This window comes from Lepus europaeus, chromosome 6 (genome assembly GCF_033115175.1).
Source record: "Lepus europaeus isolate LE1 chromosome 6, mLepTim1.pri, whole genome shotgun sequence".
Classification (NCBI taxonomy): domain Eukaryota; kingdom Metazoa; phylum Chordata; class Mammalia; order Lagomorpha; family Leporidae; genus Lepus; species Lepus europaeus.
The window spans coordinates 116497104-116515453 of record NC_084832.1 but is presented as its reverse complement, the minus strand read 5'-3'; the positions used below and the strand labels follow the sequence as shown (position 1 = coordinate 116515453).

At 38.5% G+C, this 18350-nt stretch overlaps 1 protein-coding gene across 1 annotated transcript in view; it reads left to right on the top strand.

The window, feature by feature from the left end:
- Positions 1–5016, top strand: part of LOC133762208 (CLK4-associating serine/arginine rich protein-like) — a 191414-nt gene extending 186398 nt beyond the window's left edge. Inside the window, exon 4 of the mRNA XM_062195231.1 lies at positions 4966–5016. Within this exon, the coding sequence (XP_062051215.1) occupies positions 4966–4998 (33 nt within the window). The 3' untranslated portion in view covers positions 4999–5016. The remainder of the gene's footprint in view (positions 1–4965) is intronic.
- Positions 5017–18350: the final 13334 nt, after the last annotated feature.

Here is an 18350-nt window from a genome sequence, read left to right as displayed (position 1 = left end):
GGACTTCTAAAAGGAACCCAGAACACACATCTAAATTAGGCAGGTTACCATGGTATCTCAGATTTCCTGCAATTAAAGATTTCAGATCATGGATCTTCTTGGCAGACTTCACAAAAGGACACTTGGAAATGTGCTCTAAGCAGTGGAGAGTACAAATGGTCATCTTTATTACTGAATCGTAGAAAATTGATGCACTTGGTTTATTTTGTCTGTTGAGTGAGGAAGCATAATTTTCAATGAGGAACAGCAAGAACAAAAATTCCCAGTATGTGAGAATATTTCTCCAAGTGACATATCCGTTACAGGTGCCTGTCACTTGGATTTTTGTTTTTAAAGGTTTTTTTTCTTTATTTTTTGACAGGTATAGTGAGAGAGAGAGAGAGAGAAAGAGAGAAAGGCCTTCCTTTTTCCGTTGGTTCACCCCCCAAGTGGCTGCTATGGCTGGTGCACTGATCCGAAGCCAGGAGCCAGGTGCTTCCTCCTGGTTTCTCATGTGGGTGCAGGGCCCAAGCACTTGGGCCATCCTCCACTGCACTCCCGGGCCATAGCAGAGAGCTGGATTGGAAGAGGAGCAACCAGGACAGAATCTGGAGCCCGGACCGGGACTAGAACCCCGGGTGCCGGCGCAGCAGGTGGAGGATTAGCCTAGTGAGCTGCGGCGCCGGCCCGTCACTTAGATTTTAAAGAAGTAAATAATTCAGCATGCCTTTAGTCATGATTTAATAATCTATTTATAAACATACATCAAAACATCACATGGTATTCCATGAATTATGGTTTGTCCATCAAAAATAATAAAATATTAAAAGAAAATCTTGTTACATAAATACACACTGGAGCTCAATCCATTTGTCATTTTTATCCTGCATATGTTTAAGAAACAGAAAAGTACATTACTCAGATTCATCTAATTGGCACTAAATATTAAGCTATTGGAATCAAGAAAAACAAATTTCAAATATTGTTATGTTCAAGGGGAAAATATCAATTGTTTGGCCTATGTAAACTACTGGATGATTATAATGTTTCATTCCCTTTGTATTTTAATAGTCAATTTGTTTCAAGTACCACATACATAGGATTATATATGTCAATAATACAAGTTTTCTGTAGTAAAAAAATAATCATCACATTTTAGATTAGCCATTTTAATATTGGAGATGTCTTTTAATATCTCATGGCATAGTCACATATGAGAAGCAAATATTGTTCTCACTTTGGCTTTGTTATGTTTTTATATGTAAAAAAAATCAGTATACTTCTGAATTTGTTAGAAATACGAGTATTCCATTGCATTTCTCCTACAAATCTTAAGCAGGAAAGCTGTATTACATATTATCCTTTCTAAAAAAGATTTATTTATTTGAAAGGCAGAGTTATAGAGAGAGGTTGAGAAGGAGTGAGAGGTCTTACATCCACTGATTCACTCCCCCGATGGTCACAATGACCAGGGCTGGGCCAGGCTGAAGCCAATAGCCAGGAGCAGCTTCTGGGTCTCCCACATGAGTGCATGGCCCAAGGTTGTGGGCCATCCTTTGCTGATTTCCCAGAAACATTTGCAGAGAGCTGGATGTAAAGTGGAGCATCCGAGACTTGAACCAGCCCCCCTATGGGATGCCAGCACTACAGACCAGGACTTTAACCCTGCTGTGCCACAGTACCAGTCCTGAAAAGCTGTATGACATACTATTTTAACCTTTGAGTAAAAATACGTGTTCAAATTGAGCTGGACAAACTGCTGGAGCCCTTATATCTTTGTGAGACTTCTCCTATGGCTGCTTCCCAGCTTGCCTAGTAGAGCCAGTTTGTTCAGGGCCACACCACCAAGTGCTCATCATCAAGACAGAGTGTGTAGAGGTGAGGAATAACTGTCACAATGTACCTCAGATGTTTGAGGTTCCACCATGTATTTCATTGACTCTCATTCCTTCCCTCCCAGCCTGGTTGCTACCATCAGCTCAGAATAACTCTCTCTTCACTACAGGTATATCCAGTACCAGATAGGTACACTTAAACTTAAAATGGGTTATGTCCTGGTGAACCCATGGTAAATTGAATATCAAATTAGTTGAAAAACACCTAGCCTTCCAAGTATGATACCTTAGCTTCACTTACCTTAAACAAGCTCAGAACACTAGCCTACACTTGGGACAGAATCGTAACAGGAGTGAGGAACCTTTTATCTGCCAAGGGCCATTTGGGTATTTACAACACTCACAGGCCATGCCAAGTTATCAACTTAATAAACCTACACCAGGCTGATTTTGAATTTTGAGTTTCACCTGCAGTTGCCTTGGCAGGGCCAGTCCGGATGCTTTCACGGACCTTGTATGGCCTGTGGGCTTGACATCGCCTGCCCCTGATCTGACAAAGCCTGTTGTAGGAGCAAGTGTTGAATAGCTCATGTAATTTTTGAACACCATACTGAAAGTGAAAAAACTAAATGTTCATATGTGTATGCTTTGGCACCATCATAAAGTAAGAAAGTCATAAGTAATACCACCGGAATTCAGGGGCCGTCTGTGTCTTCTACCCTGCTGGAGGGGTTAGATCCACACTTCGTTTGTTGCAGGAAGATCTAGCCATTCATAACCACTTATTGGCTCTTGGATTTAGGGGCAGACATGCTTTTTGAATTTTCCCTCTGTAGTCTCAGGGAATATACATATAATCCCATAAAATTTTAATACAGTTTGATCAATTTTATTATATGGTTAAGTACAATATTATATAGGAGCACAGAGAAGGGTTCCTCATTTTCCTGGGAGGATCAAAAAGTGTTTCCCAGGGAAGTAAAGCCCAAGTTAGTGCTTGAAGATTAATCCTGGCCTTCCAGCTAAACAGGATGTGTATCATAAATATGTGTGTGTGTGTGTGTGTGTGTGTATATATATATATATATATATATATATATAAAGGATTTATTTATTCATGTGGAAGAGTTAGAAAAGGGGAGATGGAAATCTTCCATCTCCTGGTTTACTCCCCAGATGACTGCAAAGACCTTAGCCAGAAGCCCAGAGCTGCTTTTGGATCTCCCACATGGGTAGCAGGGGCCCAAACACTTGGGCCATCTTCTGCTTTTCCAGACACATTAGCAGGGAACTGAAGAGGTAATGGAGCATCGTGGACTGAAACTGGTACCCATGTGGGATACCGGTGCTGCACGTGGCAGCTTTACTTCCTATGCAACAATGCCAGCCTAAGTGTATTTTTGAGGAGTAAGGTTCAGTGAAGAGCGGGGCATTATCTTTTTCACCATTGTGATCCTATCACCTATCCCAAAACTCAGCATATTGCATACCCTTAAACACTTAGTGCGTGAATGACTATCTTACAGGCCATGGAAATTGGTTATTTTTGAGCAAGAACATAATACAAGGTTTGGGTTTTAGAAATATGATAGTGTTGTGGTGAATGAATAAAGAGAATGAGATGGTGAGAAGCTGTAGTAACATATTATACAAAACCTCTTGGGAGGATTTCCTTTTAAGTGATTCCCAACCTCACACCAAATACTTCAAGATTATCTGCATTTTACACTGAACATATGGTAGTTTTCCAAGGTTGCCTCAAAAAGAAACAATCATTGTTTATTTTGACCCTTTAAAAAGGCCTAAGAAAAACTGGGGAGCAATTTATTGCATATTTAAAAGTTGCCTTGTCAATGCTGTATAGGAGATAGTTTAGTTTCCAGATGATCTGTTGATTGGACAATAAGTATAGCTCAGTACCTTGTTAGGCATATGCCATTTAAAGTGAACACATGAATTGGCAATATTAGTTGTAGTCTGGGGCCTATTTGGGTGATGATCTTATTTTCAGGATGAAAGACTGAGGAAAAGTTAGTAAAAGACAAAGAATCCTGTGTTCCTTTATAGCAAACAATTACAAACGCAGTGACTGAAAGCATTGCACAAATTCAGTTCTGTAGGTCCGGAATCCAGCATGTGCTGGCTACTACGTTCTATGTTCAGGGCATCACGAGGCTCACATCAAGGGGAGCCAGGCTGAGTTCTTGTCTATAGGCCTCTGGTCCTCTTGCTATGGAATCACGACATGTTCCCCACTGCCCTGTGAATAACAGCATGCATGGAGCATTGACAGCTGGGGAAGCTCACTTGAGTCCTTGGTATCAAGGGGTTTTGATTGGGGTTTGGTCACATATCATCGTCATGGCTGATCTCTAGTCTCCAGTCTCTCCTGGATGTTAGTATTAGACTGATAGCTTTAATTTCTAGTCACTTCTAGCAGCAACATGTATACCTCAAGGCCAGGAGCCCCTATCATAAATTATATTGTTAGAATGTCCTGTGGCCAAAGCCTTCAGGCAAGCAAAGATACACGTATGAGGTTTTTGAGTTCCAGAAGATCACCTGCTGGTATCTGAAGGCAAAAAACCATCTCTGGACTATTTTTACCCCACTGTGTTAGAAGGATGGGAAGGAAAAGACAGTGGATGCAATCATAGTTACCATTTATCAAAAATATACTTTGTTTCAGGAGGTATGCTAAGCATCCTGTCCTTCAATCCTTTGAATGTCCTTGTTAGAAAGATGCTGTTACCTGCATTTTATAGACAGTTAGATTTGACAAAATTAAGTACTTTATCCAAGACCTAAATAGTAAATAATGGAACAAGGATCTGCATCTCTGTTATCTTAACTCCTAAGGACATGATCTTAGACACATCACTGTATTGACTCCAGCAGAAAAATGATGATAATATATAACATAATATGGCTTTAGAACCAATTATTTTTGAGAACTGATTTGTTAGAGTATGGTTGTCATTTAAGTATGTATGAATGTTTGCTGCTATTTCAATAATGTAGAATACAGAGGAAGAAATATATGTAGAAGGCCTATTTCATCAGATTTCTGCCTTCCAAGTGGAACTAGAAAGTCCGAACTCTATCATTTTATTACTTCAGACACATTTATGGGCTGTCTATTACATTCCAGGTGCTGTGCTGGCTACTGGTGACCCAAAGATGATGAAAACTATGATCCTGCCTGCAAGGAGTTAACAATCCACTGGGGTATGTGTAATGCTTATTTTATTGTTTTTAATATTATGTTTGTGTAGAGGAAAACATACCTGAGAAATATTTTTGCACACAAATTTGGTCAGCATTAGGAATAGTTTGTTTTGTTTTAGACTGGATGAGCTATTGCTAAAGAAAGTTAATAATTTGGAGAATATCATTTAGCCAAGTCAAATAATTAAGCTCTTTCATGTTCAGTTGTTATTGGTAAATTCTGAAGTTAGAGGGTAGATTTTTTAAAAAACTACACAAACACAAAAAAACCACCTCTGAGACTTGTGTGTATGTCATACATTTGTGTGTATTTAAAGGGGACTGAAAGGAGAATAGGAATGACACATAAACCCATCACACATAGCAACAATGTACATTTCTGTTTCATGTATGTAACAGTGTTCTGTTTTTGATTATTTTGGTGATAATTATTGTCTCTAGCCTCCTACTTCATTAGTTTCTCTAAATGATCAGAACCTATATTTGGACAAAGTAGGTCTCCTTCCATAGTTAATTTTGACTTCTGGTAAAATACACGTTTTATTTGATTCATGATGAAAACTATAGATTGAGCTTAGACAACAAACCTTGTACTGTGCTGAGATTAGTCCTAAAGAGTTAAATAAAGATATATTAGAAATATTATATTTCAGTGACACATTGTATGTTTCATAGCTTAAGGTAGAGGATTAGAATTAGCAAATGAAATGGGAAATTTAAGTCGAACTTTCTGTCCAGTTGTTCACAATGATGCTGTGTAGCCCTAATGACAGCATGTGTGGACATACTTAACAGGTGCGTTGATATACTTTCTAGATGAAGCATCATAACTGCTGAGAGTGCTGTTCCAATCATTTTAAAATGTGAGCGAACCAAGAAAGAACATGTCTGCTTTCTTGGCAATACGATTTTAATTTTTAAAAGCATTTAATTTCATAATCCATATCCATCATCTTTGCATAGATAAATGTTGTGGCAATTTTTTGAATGAACCTCCTGGTTCCCTAAAGGAATTATGGATACACTATAAATTTACAAATGAAAGGCCATTCATCAGTGTTATAAATATGAGTGGTTCCCTTGTTGATGCCCCTGTAAACTTCAAGAGATTTTAATACCTATTTGCTTTTGTGACTAGTACTGCAAAAGAATATAGAGATTGTCATATTTACATGGTGTCACAATATTGGCAAAGTGGTAAGAACAACATACAATATTTTTGGAATAGCATGGCGTTTCTTTGAATTACTGCTGGCAGTAAAACATAAATCAGCCTTAATGATGGATATCCCAAAGATGTTTATTAATCTATTCATTTAATCTAAAATACTTAGTCTTGGCATTTATAGAGCCAGTTCAAAGGATGTGGCAAGTGTTCTAAACCCCAGCAGTTACTTTTAGAGACCCCATAATTATGTCGGCTAAGTCTGGTTAGAATCGAGAACAGAATATGTAAAATACTTTGCTATTCATCTATGTTCAAAATATTTGTTTAACCAGAATATATTTTCTTTATTTGTCTAACCGATGTCTTAATTTGTCCAACCATTATTAACAAAACTTACAACACAGCTCTCTATCTGAATCCTAATTTTACAAGCCTGTTTTTCTTTTCTGCCGCCTCTCCTCAGCCTTCAATCCATCCCTCTCTGTGTCAGTTTCTTTCAACTGGAAAATAATCTTGCATTGTGTAAGCTTTGATTGAAAACGATTGGAAAACTGACAGTATTCCTCTGGACCAAATTAAGAAATAGCACATGGGAATAATTTTGGCAATATGTAGTGAGATGAAAGACAGGGAGGATGGACCAAAGTCAAGAGTGCAGAGATGGGGAATTGGTGTGAGACAGGAAAGGTCAGAGAAAGCCAGCAACATTTAAGCTGAAGGAGTAGTCAGCTATGCTGGTGTTGTGTGGAGTAACATGGTATGAGTGTGAGTGCATGGCAGTTAACAATGGAAAGCATAGGCACAGGATGAGTTCAGATTGAAATAATATAAATAGGATTTGCTTTTTATGTCTTGGCTTCTGCTAATAAAGCTTCAGTCTCTGGAGTAGTTGGATAGCAAGATGGTGGTAGTAGCATTGCTACAAGTATAATGTCCTCTCAGGCTTCAGATAGAGCTGAAAAGGAGAGCCTGTTTCCCTGAAGCCTTGTCAGAAGTTTATACTGATTGAGTCTGAATAGACTCATGACTAATTCTGGGCCTTTCTTGGAGAACAAGGGCCACTCAGCTGCGTAGTGTTGCATGGACAAGACACTGGGATTGTATCCCAAGGGGAGATGCTCACTGAAAGGGGCTGCATATGACCTAGTCAGATAGCAAGCCATTCTTTTTTTTTTTTTTTTTTTTTTAATCAGAGAAATCAAAATGAGTACATGCTGCAGGTCCTCTTGTTTTGTGTGGGTTTTGCACCCAAATTCCACCAGCTGTGGATGAAAAATATTTGAAGGGCTGGGTATATCGTCCAGCAGTGATGATGGTGGTTAAGGAGCCTGTATCCTATGTTGGAGTCCCTTGCTGCAATGCTTGCCTTCAACTCCTGACTCAGGCTTCCCGATAGTTCAAAGCCTGAGAGGCACTGGTGATGTCTCAAGTAATTGCATCCCTGCCTCTCACTTGGAAGACTTAGATACAGTTCCTGGCTTCTGGCTTCAGGTTTATCTAGCCCCAGGCATGGCATTTCTGGAATCTGATGAGTGAACCAATGGATCATTATTCTTTGTGTCTCTCTGTCTCTTTTTCTCTCTCTGTCTCTGCCTTTCAAATAAATAAAAGAATAATTTTTATAATATATATTTTTTAAAACTCCACATAGTTCAAAACTAAAATGTGAATCTGCCAACTGTATTCACAGTACAACAGGATTAAGTGATATATAGGCATTCTATCTAGATGAGTTGCAGTATATAGAAGGATGTATGTAGGTTACTTGCATATTTAATGGCATTTTATGTAAAGGACTGGTGTGTCGATATCTGTGAAGGGTTTCTTTTATTTTTTTATAAAGATTTATTTATTTTTTAAAAGAGTTACACAGAGAGAGGAGAGTCAGAGAGAGAGACAGAGAGATCTTCCATCTGATGGTTCACTCCACAGTTGGATGCAACAGCCGGAGCTGGGCCAACCCGAAGCCAGGAGTCAGGAGCTTCTTCCTGGTCTCCCATGTGGGTGCAAGGGCCCAAGGACTTGGGCCATGTTCTACTGCTTTCCCAGGCCGTAGCAGAGAGCTGGATTGGAAGTGGAGCAGCCGGGTCTCGAAATGGTACCCAGATGGGATGCTGGTGCTTCAGGCCAGGGCGTTAACCTGCTGAGCCACAGTGCTGACCCCTGTGGAGGGTTTCTAATCCAGTTTTTCCCTTATACTAAGAGAAGATTGTATGCAGGAAGTTGTGCATAAAATTTTAGAAGCTAATAGATTTCCTAGCAATCCATGGATTCTGGGTTAAGATGTTCTAAATTCAATTGATATTGAATCAGTGCCTTCAGGAGCAAACAGAAGGAACCACTGACGTCCATATCCATCCAAGATAATCAGTTGTTACTGGGATTGTTTCCAGAATAAAGAACAACATGATTATAATATATAGCTAGCAATTGAAGTGGTAATACCAAAAATAAAGAATATAAAGAAGTTACGTTTTGTTGTTAGCGGCAGTGGAAATAAGTGGTTCAGCCTGGTGGTATGTATTTGTTATTCTGTATAATAAAAAGAGGCAAAAATTATAAGAAAAAGAGGGAAAAATCTTTTATTCAGTGTAAAAAGGTTATATAGCCAGAGTCGCAAGACTTGTACTTAAAAAAATGTTTTTTCCAGTGTTTATTCAACAACTATTAATACTGTGGTACCCTATGTCTAGATGCATCTTAAATTCCTACATTTTACTCCATTTAAAAATGTTTTAATCAAGGCTGTGAAAGTCATTTTTACAAGAAAGTAAAAAAGATTTCTTGTTCTTGTCATGTTTTATTTTGTAACATATTGGTGAAATCAGTTGTTAGCAATTATTTTTAAATGAAAAACAGAAAATTGGTAGAAAGTGTAGGTTAGTCATAGGAAAATATGAGAAGTACTTCTGACATACCTACATAGTGATTGTGTGTTTTTTTCACTTACCATTGGGAAGAAAGTAACTGTTTAACAAGGTGGAGACTGGAGTAGTGGTCCTCAAGATGGACATCATTATTCTTCATTTTTTATGCAAATTCCTCAGCTTATTGACAAGAGGAAGGAGTTAGTCCGGGGACTTATGTTGCTACCCTGAGCATAAGAGTTTTTTTTTTTATTTTTAAGTTATTCAAAATGCCTCTTTAAATGGGAAAAAATTCCATGTTTATCAGATATTCTAAAAGAATAAACATGTTAAATCAACTAAGGTACACGGTGTCACTTTTGGTCTTTTCAAATAAGCAAAATTCCTCTGAAGTTAGTGCTGTTCCACATGAATGGATAACTTTTTTTTAACAAAAATCTTCCATTTATGACTCAAATGAGTTGTCACCACTCCTTAAGTTTAATATGCTTCGTTGTGAAGAAGCACATCATTTTTTCCCTTACCAATGAATGCCACAGCTGTTTTGGGGAATAACCAGGTTTCGGACTATTTCTGCCTAGGCCATAGTGTAGCTGACTTTTCAGTTGAGCATTTTGCTTGGAAATAAAGCAGAACTGCCCCCAAAAGCCTGTTTATCCACAATTCTTGTTTGCAGTCCAGAAGTTCGTGGATCTCTTAACATTCTGTGTTTTTTTTTTTTTTTTTTTTTTTTTTTTTGCTTTCTAGATGACAACGTAACTTTGCCCAGTGTCAATAATCTGTGAGAAGGAAACAGTGGGCAGGTCATTCATTAAAAATTGGTTTACAGATTTTTTTGCTCTGCATTCTTGAACTTGTTTTTCGGATTCAGTGTGAGTGTTGCCTGAGATTGGGGGGTGAGGGTGGGGTCTTCCCTTCATGGTACTATCAGTTATCAATAGAGCTTGGAAGAGCAATGAGTGTTTTAAAGGACAAATTTACTCTGATACACAAGAAAAGCATTAAGTTATTCATCCATTTTGGCTGAAGCAAATCAGTGATGTTTTTAAGGCTATGGGTTAAGGCAGGAAGAAAATATCACTTCTGTAATCCTTCCTAAAGAAAAAAATAGAGGACAAAATACTGTAAGAGAAATCAAACCGTGTTTTTCCTACATTATGGCCAGTTCAGCTGTGAGTTTCAGATAAGATTAAATGCTTTTACAGGTGTGGATTGTCAAAACTTTCTCTACTATTAATTGTGAGAACTTTTTAGGGAGATGGAAAGAGTTTAATCCAGGACCACCGGCCCCCCCCCCCCCAGCATAGATTATTAAAGACACTACCTTTCTGAATAGGCTGTGAGCTGAGGAGTGAACTGAGCGTAAGAAGGCACCTACATATTTGAGTTTCACTTCAGGACTCTCCACACATAGCTTTGGTCACCAAATAGGATTTTCCTCTTACCCAGGAGTCAAAGAGGCAAAGCCATGAATGTAAATAATCTGTCTCAGGTTTTCCAGAAGTGCTGGTACATGAAAACATGTCAGATAACTGGTCAAAGAGGGCCTGAAGCTTTTCTGTTTGTTTGTTTTAAATCCATTTTTCATTGCAAAGGAAATAAAAGAAAGTGTGAGGTTGGTGACAGTGTTGGGTTCTTGCCACATTCCTAGCTCACTTTGTGGACATCTCTCGACCTCAGAGAAGTGTAATGTTTTCCAGAGATGTTCATAGGTATTCTAAATCATACTACAGACACCTGCTCCTATATATGGCTATGTAGTTCACCTAGGAAGAATCAGAGGTGATATTTATTTTCCCGTGTGCTTCCCTTCAAAAACCTCATTAATCTCAGTGTGCAAAATTTAGGGGGAAAGTTGTGTTTTGCCAGTTGACATTGTTTAATGTAAATGATTTATGAATACTCCTTATGTATACACAATAGGCACTTTATAAATTGGATTGTTCTAGGAGTAACATGATACATAAATGTTATTACTATAAATTCTACAGTTGGCTATATATTTTGTATCATGTAACTAGTTGACTTACAAAGGCTGACTATTCCAACCTGCTCTCCCTTCTCAATATTGTAAATGGTGACTTAGGTAGGCCTGAGATATATACAGAGGCACTCAAACTGCAAAAGAACAGGACGCGCTGGCACCTCTCCAGCGTGGATCCTGGCTGTGTTCCAGGGGTGATGGCAGAAAGAGGAGAGGGTGGGAGGGCAAACAAACTATTTGTAGCAAAAAGATGACTAAATTATTCTTACTGGCCCAGTGTAGTCAAAAGTCAGATGGGAGAAGAGAGGAGGGGAGAAAGGTGCAAACAGGGAAAAAGGCATTGATGAAACCAAGTTACTGAAATGTTGGTAACAACCATTTTGCACCTTAAGGCATCATAATTCAAGTAACATTAAATAAGGGTAAAGGTGATAGTAGTTTTAAAATTGTTAATCCATTTTAATGTCAATGATAAGTGCCTGATGGTTTTATTTAGTGTGAAATAGAAATAATATTTGATTACTTTCTTAAATTTCTGTGCATGAAGTATTGGAGGAGTAGAGTTTTGCCAATCAGACGATTCTGTTGGTGGAGCACGATTCTTTACAAGATGGACAGTGCTGTTAAATTTTTATCTTGGTATCTGAGATCACCCTGGTTTTCTTTCTTAGATCCTAGAGAAGACCTTCAGTGCAAATATCTCAGAGTAGTTGGTCATTTTAGAGTTCCATAACTGTTAAATACCAAACTCAACTAAAATGTCGAGGGGGGAGGGAATAGTAAAACCCACACAACTGTCCATCCAGGTTCATAGCAGTTTCTTGCTAACTGCAGTGTGAACTCCTAACCTGATCACATAGTCAGAACATCAGGGCTGATTTGAATCATGGCGTGACCTAATTCCTGTCCAGAAGAATGGCAATGTGAAGAATTCTAATGCATTTATAGTGGTGTCTCTTCTGATCGGTATTTCGTAGCCCATTTTATACACTGAGAGTTCGAGCTGTGTCCTTTGCTCCATGTTTTTTTTTTTAAGTATTAATATCTATACAGTGGATCTGGTTACCCATGGATTATGTTTGAATCGGCTGCTGCGGTGGCTGAAAATACAAGATCAGTAATTTTAAAACCTAGAGGTTCCTGTCCTACACAAAAGGACTAAATCTCAGCAGGAAATCCCCAAGTGAAAAGATGGTGGGACTGAAACCACTCTGAGTGTGACTTGTAATAACAAACGTTATTTTTTGGCTGTTACATCGAAGGCAATATCCTAATATGTTCCTGTGTCACTTCTGTAATTTGCTTTTAATTGTCATACTCGGTGGAGTTACGGGTGGTGCATGCATGGGGCAGAGTGTACATATGCATGCATCTCTATATTTGTAGGCACTAGAGTCAAAACAACTTATTTGCCTGCCTGACTTAGCTGCATAGATGATACACCCACCCACCATCAAACTCCCAGAGGAAACAGGGCAGAAAGATCAAATAGAAGCCATAACACCGACAAGAAAGTTTTGAGAAGTTCTCAGTGGCACTGTTCGCCTCCTAGAAGGGGGATCACTCCATTTTCTGCCCATCCTCGTGTCATCAGCAGCAGGAGCTCTGGATTTGACTCATGGATTAGAAGAGGAAAGCCCGTGTCTACAGTTTTTGCTGCTATGCACTCAGGTAAGCCTGTGCTGAAATCCCAGGGAGACTGATGTGCCAGACTAGATGGTGGGAAAAAAAGTTTAGTGCTGATAGAGGGCTTTTCAAATCTGAGTTAGCTTATCCTGCAGGATTTTATTAAGTGTCAGTTATCAAATATGCTTATTCTTATAGATGTTTGGATGCAATGTATAGACCTCTCTGCATGGCTTTTCATAATACCCACTTTCCATTAACTTTTTAAAGACTTGTTTTGTGCCTAGGTCGATCTGAAAATATTTTGCACCAAAGAAACTTTTAATTGCATTTGCCTCTTTCAAAAGTACCTTTATATGTATGTATGTATGTATATATATATATATATATATATATATATATATATATAAAGTATGAGTATATGTATATGTATCCATACACAAATAAAATCTGAAAAAGCCACATTATACTTCACTGCAGTGTACTTATAGTAGTAACTGTTATTTACTGAGGATATTCTTTTTGCCAGCCATTGTTAGTGAGCTTTGCATATAATATATAAATTAAGCCTTCTCCGTATCGCCATGGAGGAGGGACAGTTATTATACTCATCTTGCAGCTAAGGGAATTAAGACAGAATAATTCAATAACTTGCCGTGCTTCGACAGCTAGTAAGCGGTGGAGCCAGGATTCCAATCCAGGCAGAGTGACCCCAAGGCTTACGCACATGCTCCATTGGGTTGATTGGTCACAAATATTCAATGCCCCCTAGATGGAAAGAATGCCATGGGACCATCATTTAGCAGGAAATAAAGTGAATCTTAATTTCCTTATAGTATGGTCCCTCTCTGTCTTTCTCTCAAGACTTAGTTGTGCCCGAGGATGAATGTTTTCAGAAAGCTGATCCACTCCGAGTAGATGGGTCTGTGGCCATAGAGGAGAAAGGGATGTGTTGGTTAATATGGGGCTCTTACTCGAGCCCTTGCTTTCACTATAACCACAGTAAACAAGCGAGCTAATGAACCATAGATGTTTGGTGTGTCATCAGCATCTTTCATGTTTGTCATCCTGGGTAGCGACCATCAGGAAGGAGGCAGTGCCCTCTATGAATATGTATTTACTACAAGATATGGCAATTGATTCTTTGGAAAAGCACTTGATCGTTTTGATTTTGCTAAACATACAAACAGTAATCAGTAGTTAGGGATTTCAGGTGAAAATGGATGCCGTTATTAGTGATACAGCAACTTTTTCTTTGAATTTCATGTGTACAACCAAGACTGGATTGTGTGTATAACCAGAGCTGCATATGTGCAATTTTTAGGAAAGCTTACTTAAGAAACCTCTTGGGCTATGAACCACTTGTCTCTCAGAATGACACTAGTCACTAATTCCCAAACTGTGAATATGTAAAATAAAGTACTCACCCAAAAAACCTAGGAGGTGGCTAGTTCAGAACATTTGTTTAAACTAATAATAGATTTAGCTTTTTCAGTTCCAACTCCCCTTTTCCTATCTATTTGCCTTGCTAATAAGGCCGTACTAACTCCTCTGCAGTTACCTAGTGCCACAATCCCTCTTTTTTTTTTTTTTTTTTTTTTTTTTTACTTTATATTATAATTTGAGCAGACTTTCCTGGTTCATATAAAGAAGTTCTCTGATAATGATAAATCATGAAGCCTGTTCAGGCAATACTGATAACGACAACAACGAAATTTAACCCAAACTAGGCAACATCACATCTCAAAGCACAGAATTCCACAGCCTTTTGAAAGTTAGTCTGCGCTGGTATTTTTCTCTGGTGAGACATGTGTATTACTTCTATTTATATAAGGGAATAGTGACATCCTGTGTGTAGCTAGACTAATTGCCTCTGTAATTAACCTATTTGAGGAGGAAGTTACACAGAAATAAAATATCATTGAGTACTGAAAGAGGGCAATTTCGTCTTAAAGGAAACCTGTAACTTTACCAAAGGGCCTGTATAGAACAAAAGGATTCCGTCCCCTTCCCTGTGTTCTCAGCATTTCTCTTCCCTCCTCTTCCGTCCCATCCATTTATTCCATCCTTTGTTTCTTTTTTTCTAGACAAACCGCTCGTTCTCTTGGTTTTTCTCTTACAGCTTTCACTTTTCCGTGTTGTGAGTTAAAATTCAGTTCTGAGAATAGGTTTCGTTCTTAAAACTTGAACTATGTAAGTGGGGCGAAAGGAGACATCTGTTTTGTTTCTGTGCTACTTTTTTTTTCAGTCAAGAGTAGGATATCCCTAGAATCACTCCTCCGTGCCCCCCCCCCCCCCCGAATTTGGTGTCTTAGAGGCTAAGGACAAAAAAAGTTAGTTGTCTTACTTGAAAAAAATGTGTATAGCTTACATTGAGAGCACGTTTAGAGCAGCCTGTGAGGGCGTTAAAAGCAGGTTTCTCCAGGCCTCTTCAAACCATCAGCAGCTGTTGGAAGGCATGGCCATGATACACAGAGTGTAGTTTGTGCAGTCAGAATGATTCATGCCTCACCCCCAAAGTATGGCAAAGAAGGAAGAAGAAAAGTGATTTTTTTTTCCCTCTGCCCATTTTCCTAAAGTGCCCCCTTTGTAACATTTACTAATATAATATGTTGCCAAGACATTTAAGAGAACAGTGGGAAAAAAAAAAAAAGACAAGTCAAAGAAATTTGTGAAAATTACCTGTGTGTGTCCTGACTCAGCAGGATTCAAACCTCAGGGACCCCAGCTCTGTGTAATTCTCAGACCCATGATCAGAATGGTGTGTTGAATCTGATAGCTTGTTCAAGACTTTTTTTTTCCCCATGAGATGGCAACAGTTACCATACAATTGATATATTTTTAAAATTAACTAGGTTTGTATTTTGCATTTATGCCGACTTGAAAGAATGCAATTTGAGGCAGTGAGACCTTTACAAGAATTTCCATTTAAATATTTGAGAATTCAAAGCTAAAGTAAACCTGGTCACTGTATTTGATTGTGAAACATGGAGTACCTGAAATGAAAATGTTTTTAGGATTCAGGCTGTGGTGGACTTGGGTTCTTCCACTTTTAGGGTAAAGTTTCTAGACCTCATTTTCTCCATCTGTGAGTAACTGTGAGACATAACTGAAGAAATGTGTAATGCTGTGCGTTGTGCCTGTAAATGCTTAATAGCAACGAATATTATTTTAGATAATACTTTATAAAGCAAAATAATTCACATGTAAGTAGCTTATTGTGAAGGCATTTAACCTCACCTGTTGAAGTATTCTTGAAATGAATTTGTCTAATGACTTACCCTTGACTTTATTGTTCTGTAACCTTTACTGAGTTTTCATTTTTATTGATAAAATAAGAATAAAAATTGGGTTGCCATTTTTGGAAGACAATGAGAGGGCATTTTTACATCTAAGAAAACATATTCCCTGGGAAAATAGGAAGCAAAGAGGAGAAAGATACATGGCAGGGGGTTTTCCTGCTCATCACCTCTTTAATCCTATGGTCGTGGTGAGTATCAGATTGCAGAAAAGGTGCCTTAAGAGTAAAAAGATACCTCAACTATACAAATAAAGTCATTGGATCGTGGCTCTTTTTTGGGGATGATGGTAATTAAATATAGTATCTATGATGATTGAGGGATCCAGGTTTTGACACAAATCTCCATCTCTTGTATTAATGATTACTGTTGAATTATCTTCCCTATGATAGATAATTTTGTGAATTAGAAAACAGTCCTCTGGAGAGTCAGATTCAGGAGTTACCTCTTCTCACAAGATGATTCACTCATCCATTCAACAAATGTTTATTGGGCGCTTGCTACATGTGACACACTATGTCAGTCTTGAAAATATGGTAATGAACAAAGTAGACAAAGCACAGATTTCATCGCCTGACAGAGGAGGTACAACATAAAACAAGTCATTACAATAAAATATGTACGTCTTAAAATGAAAGAAGTTTGGTCTTTTAGCCAAATTGAGTTGTGCCTTCCCAATTGTGGGTGGTGGGAGTAGGGGTATTCCTGTTTTCTTTGAATTTCTATAGCATTTTCTCTGTCCTTCCAGTTAGAAATTTCTTCCACTTTGCATTCTGTTTCCTTGTGATTGTGGCTTCTCTTCTAAACAGTAAATTGTTTAGGAGGTGGCCAGGATATACATGATATTCTACTTTGCATCTTTCACAGAACATACTCTTGTGCGCTGCATATCACAGGCACTAAATAGATGCTGTTGAAAGCAAGCCACAAGGAAAAAGCCCTGGAGGCTTGCTTTTCTTCTTCTTGTTTAAAATTGTTAAATATTTCACTTTGAGATTTCTACTCCATGTTATTGATGATACTACTGATGATAAATTAAATAATCAATTAGAAGTCATTGTCTTACCTTTTCCCCATCTTATACCCTAGTCTGTCAAAATTTAATCCATCGCATCCTTTGCTGGGAAATCTTAACAATTACTGGTAAGACATTCAGAGTCAGCCATACGAATATCTGTGGTAAGTTGCCCAGTACACATACAAGGGTACTTCAAAAGTTCATGGAAAATCATGTTAAAAGGTGTTTATTTTGGTGCAAGAAAGAATTTAAATCCATGCGTAGTTTTTCTGTAGTACTCATTTCCATGAAGTTCTTGAAGACCCTGGCAGGAATGTGCTAATAAGCATCTGTTATTTGTGGTCTGCACACTTTGGGGCCTTATGATCAGCCTTTTTGCGAACTGAATCTGTCAAGAAAGTTAGCATTTAGGTGAGTTGGTATCTTGTTTAAAAAAAAAAATTCCACACTCATTGTTGGTTGTGAGAAAGGCACATGAAGGCGTTTGCATTCACTTGACATGGCTGAAGTCAAAGCATTCAGAAACTATAAAACATAAAATTGAATTCTGACAGGTTTTCAAAAACAGGAAAATAATCAGCTTTGACACAGAAATCCAATTCATAGCTTAAGAAAATTCAGCATTAAAAATGATAAAGGAAGGATTTCCGCGAAAAGAAAGAAGCGTTAGCGTATTCTTCTAGCGTTGAGGCGCAGAGAGGTTGCAGGCCTGGGCCTGGAGCTGGCTGCGAGCTGGGGTGTGATTGAGTGAGCTGACAGGAGGAGTGAAGTATCTCCTCAATATCTGTGTTTGGCAGAAGAGATGAATGCATACATCAGGAAACAATGGTTAAGTGTTTGATTTCCTTATTTCAGCCTGTCAACCTGTCATTGTGGTTAATGGCCACCAAGAGAGACGGAGGGAGAGGGAGGAGGAGCCACAGAGAGAAACAAAGGTGCTGTGGGGTCTGAAAAGAAAGAAACCAGGGAAGCATTTGCATGTTGCTGTGCATGATGGTCGGTCAGACAAGCACAGTGCACCAAATCCATCTCCCTCTAAAGCCAGATGTGCTGCTTCCCTACCTGCACTCCCTCAGTCCTTCCTCTCCCCGGGTATATGTCCTTCATCTTGACTTCCCGTCACTTTGATCTGGCGTTCCTTTCACTGACGTCTAGACTGCTGATCATTACTCAAGGGGCTATTTTATGGTATTTTGGTAGTTTCCCAGTTTGCTCAGTTTTCCAAGTGTGTCGTCTTTGTATTGTTTAGAAAATGTTGTCTTAATGCTGTTTCTATAAAGATGTTCATTCTTGTATGTAAAATATCCTGTTTTCATCCTCTTGAGTGTTTTACAATCAACACAGAA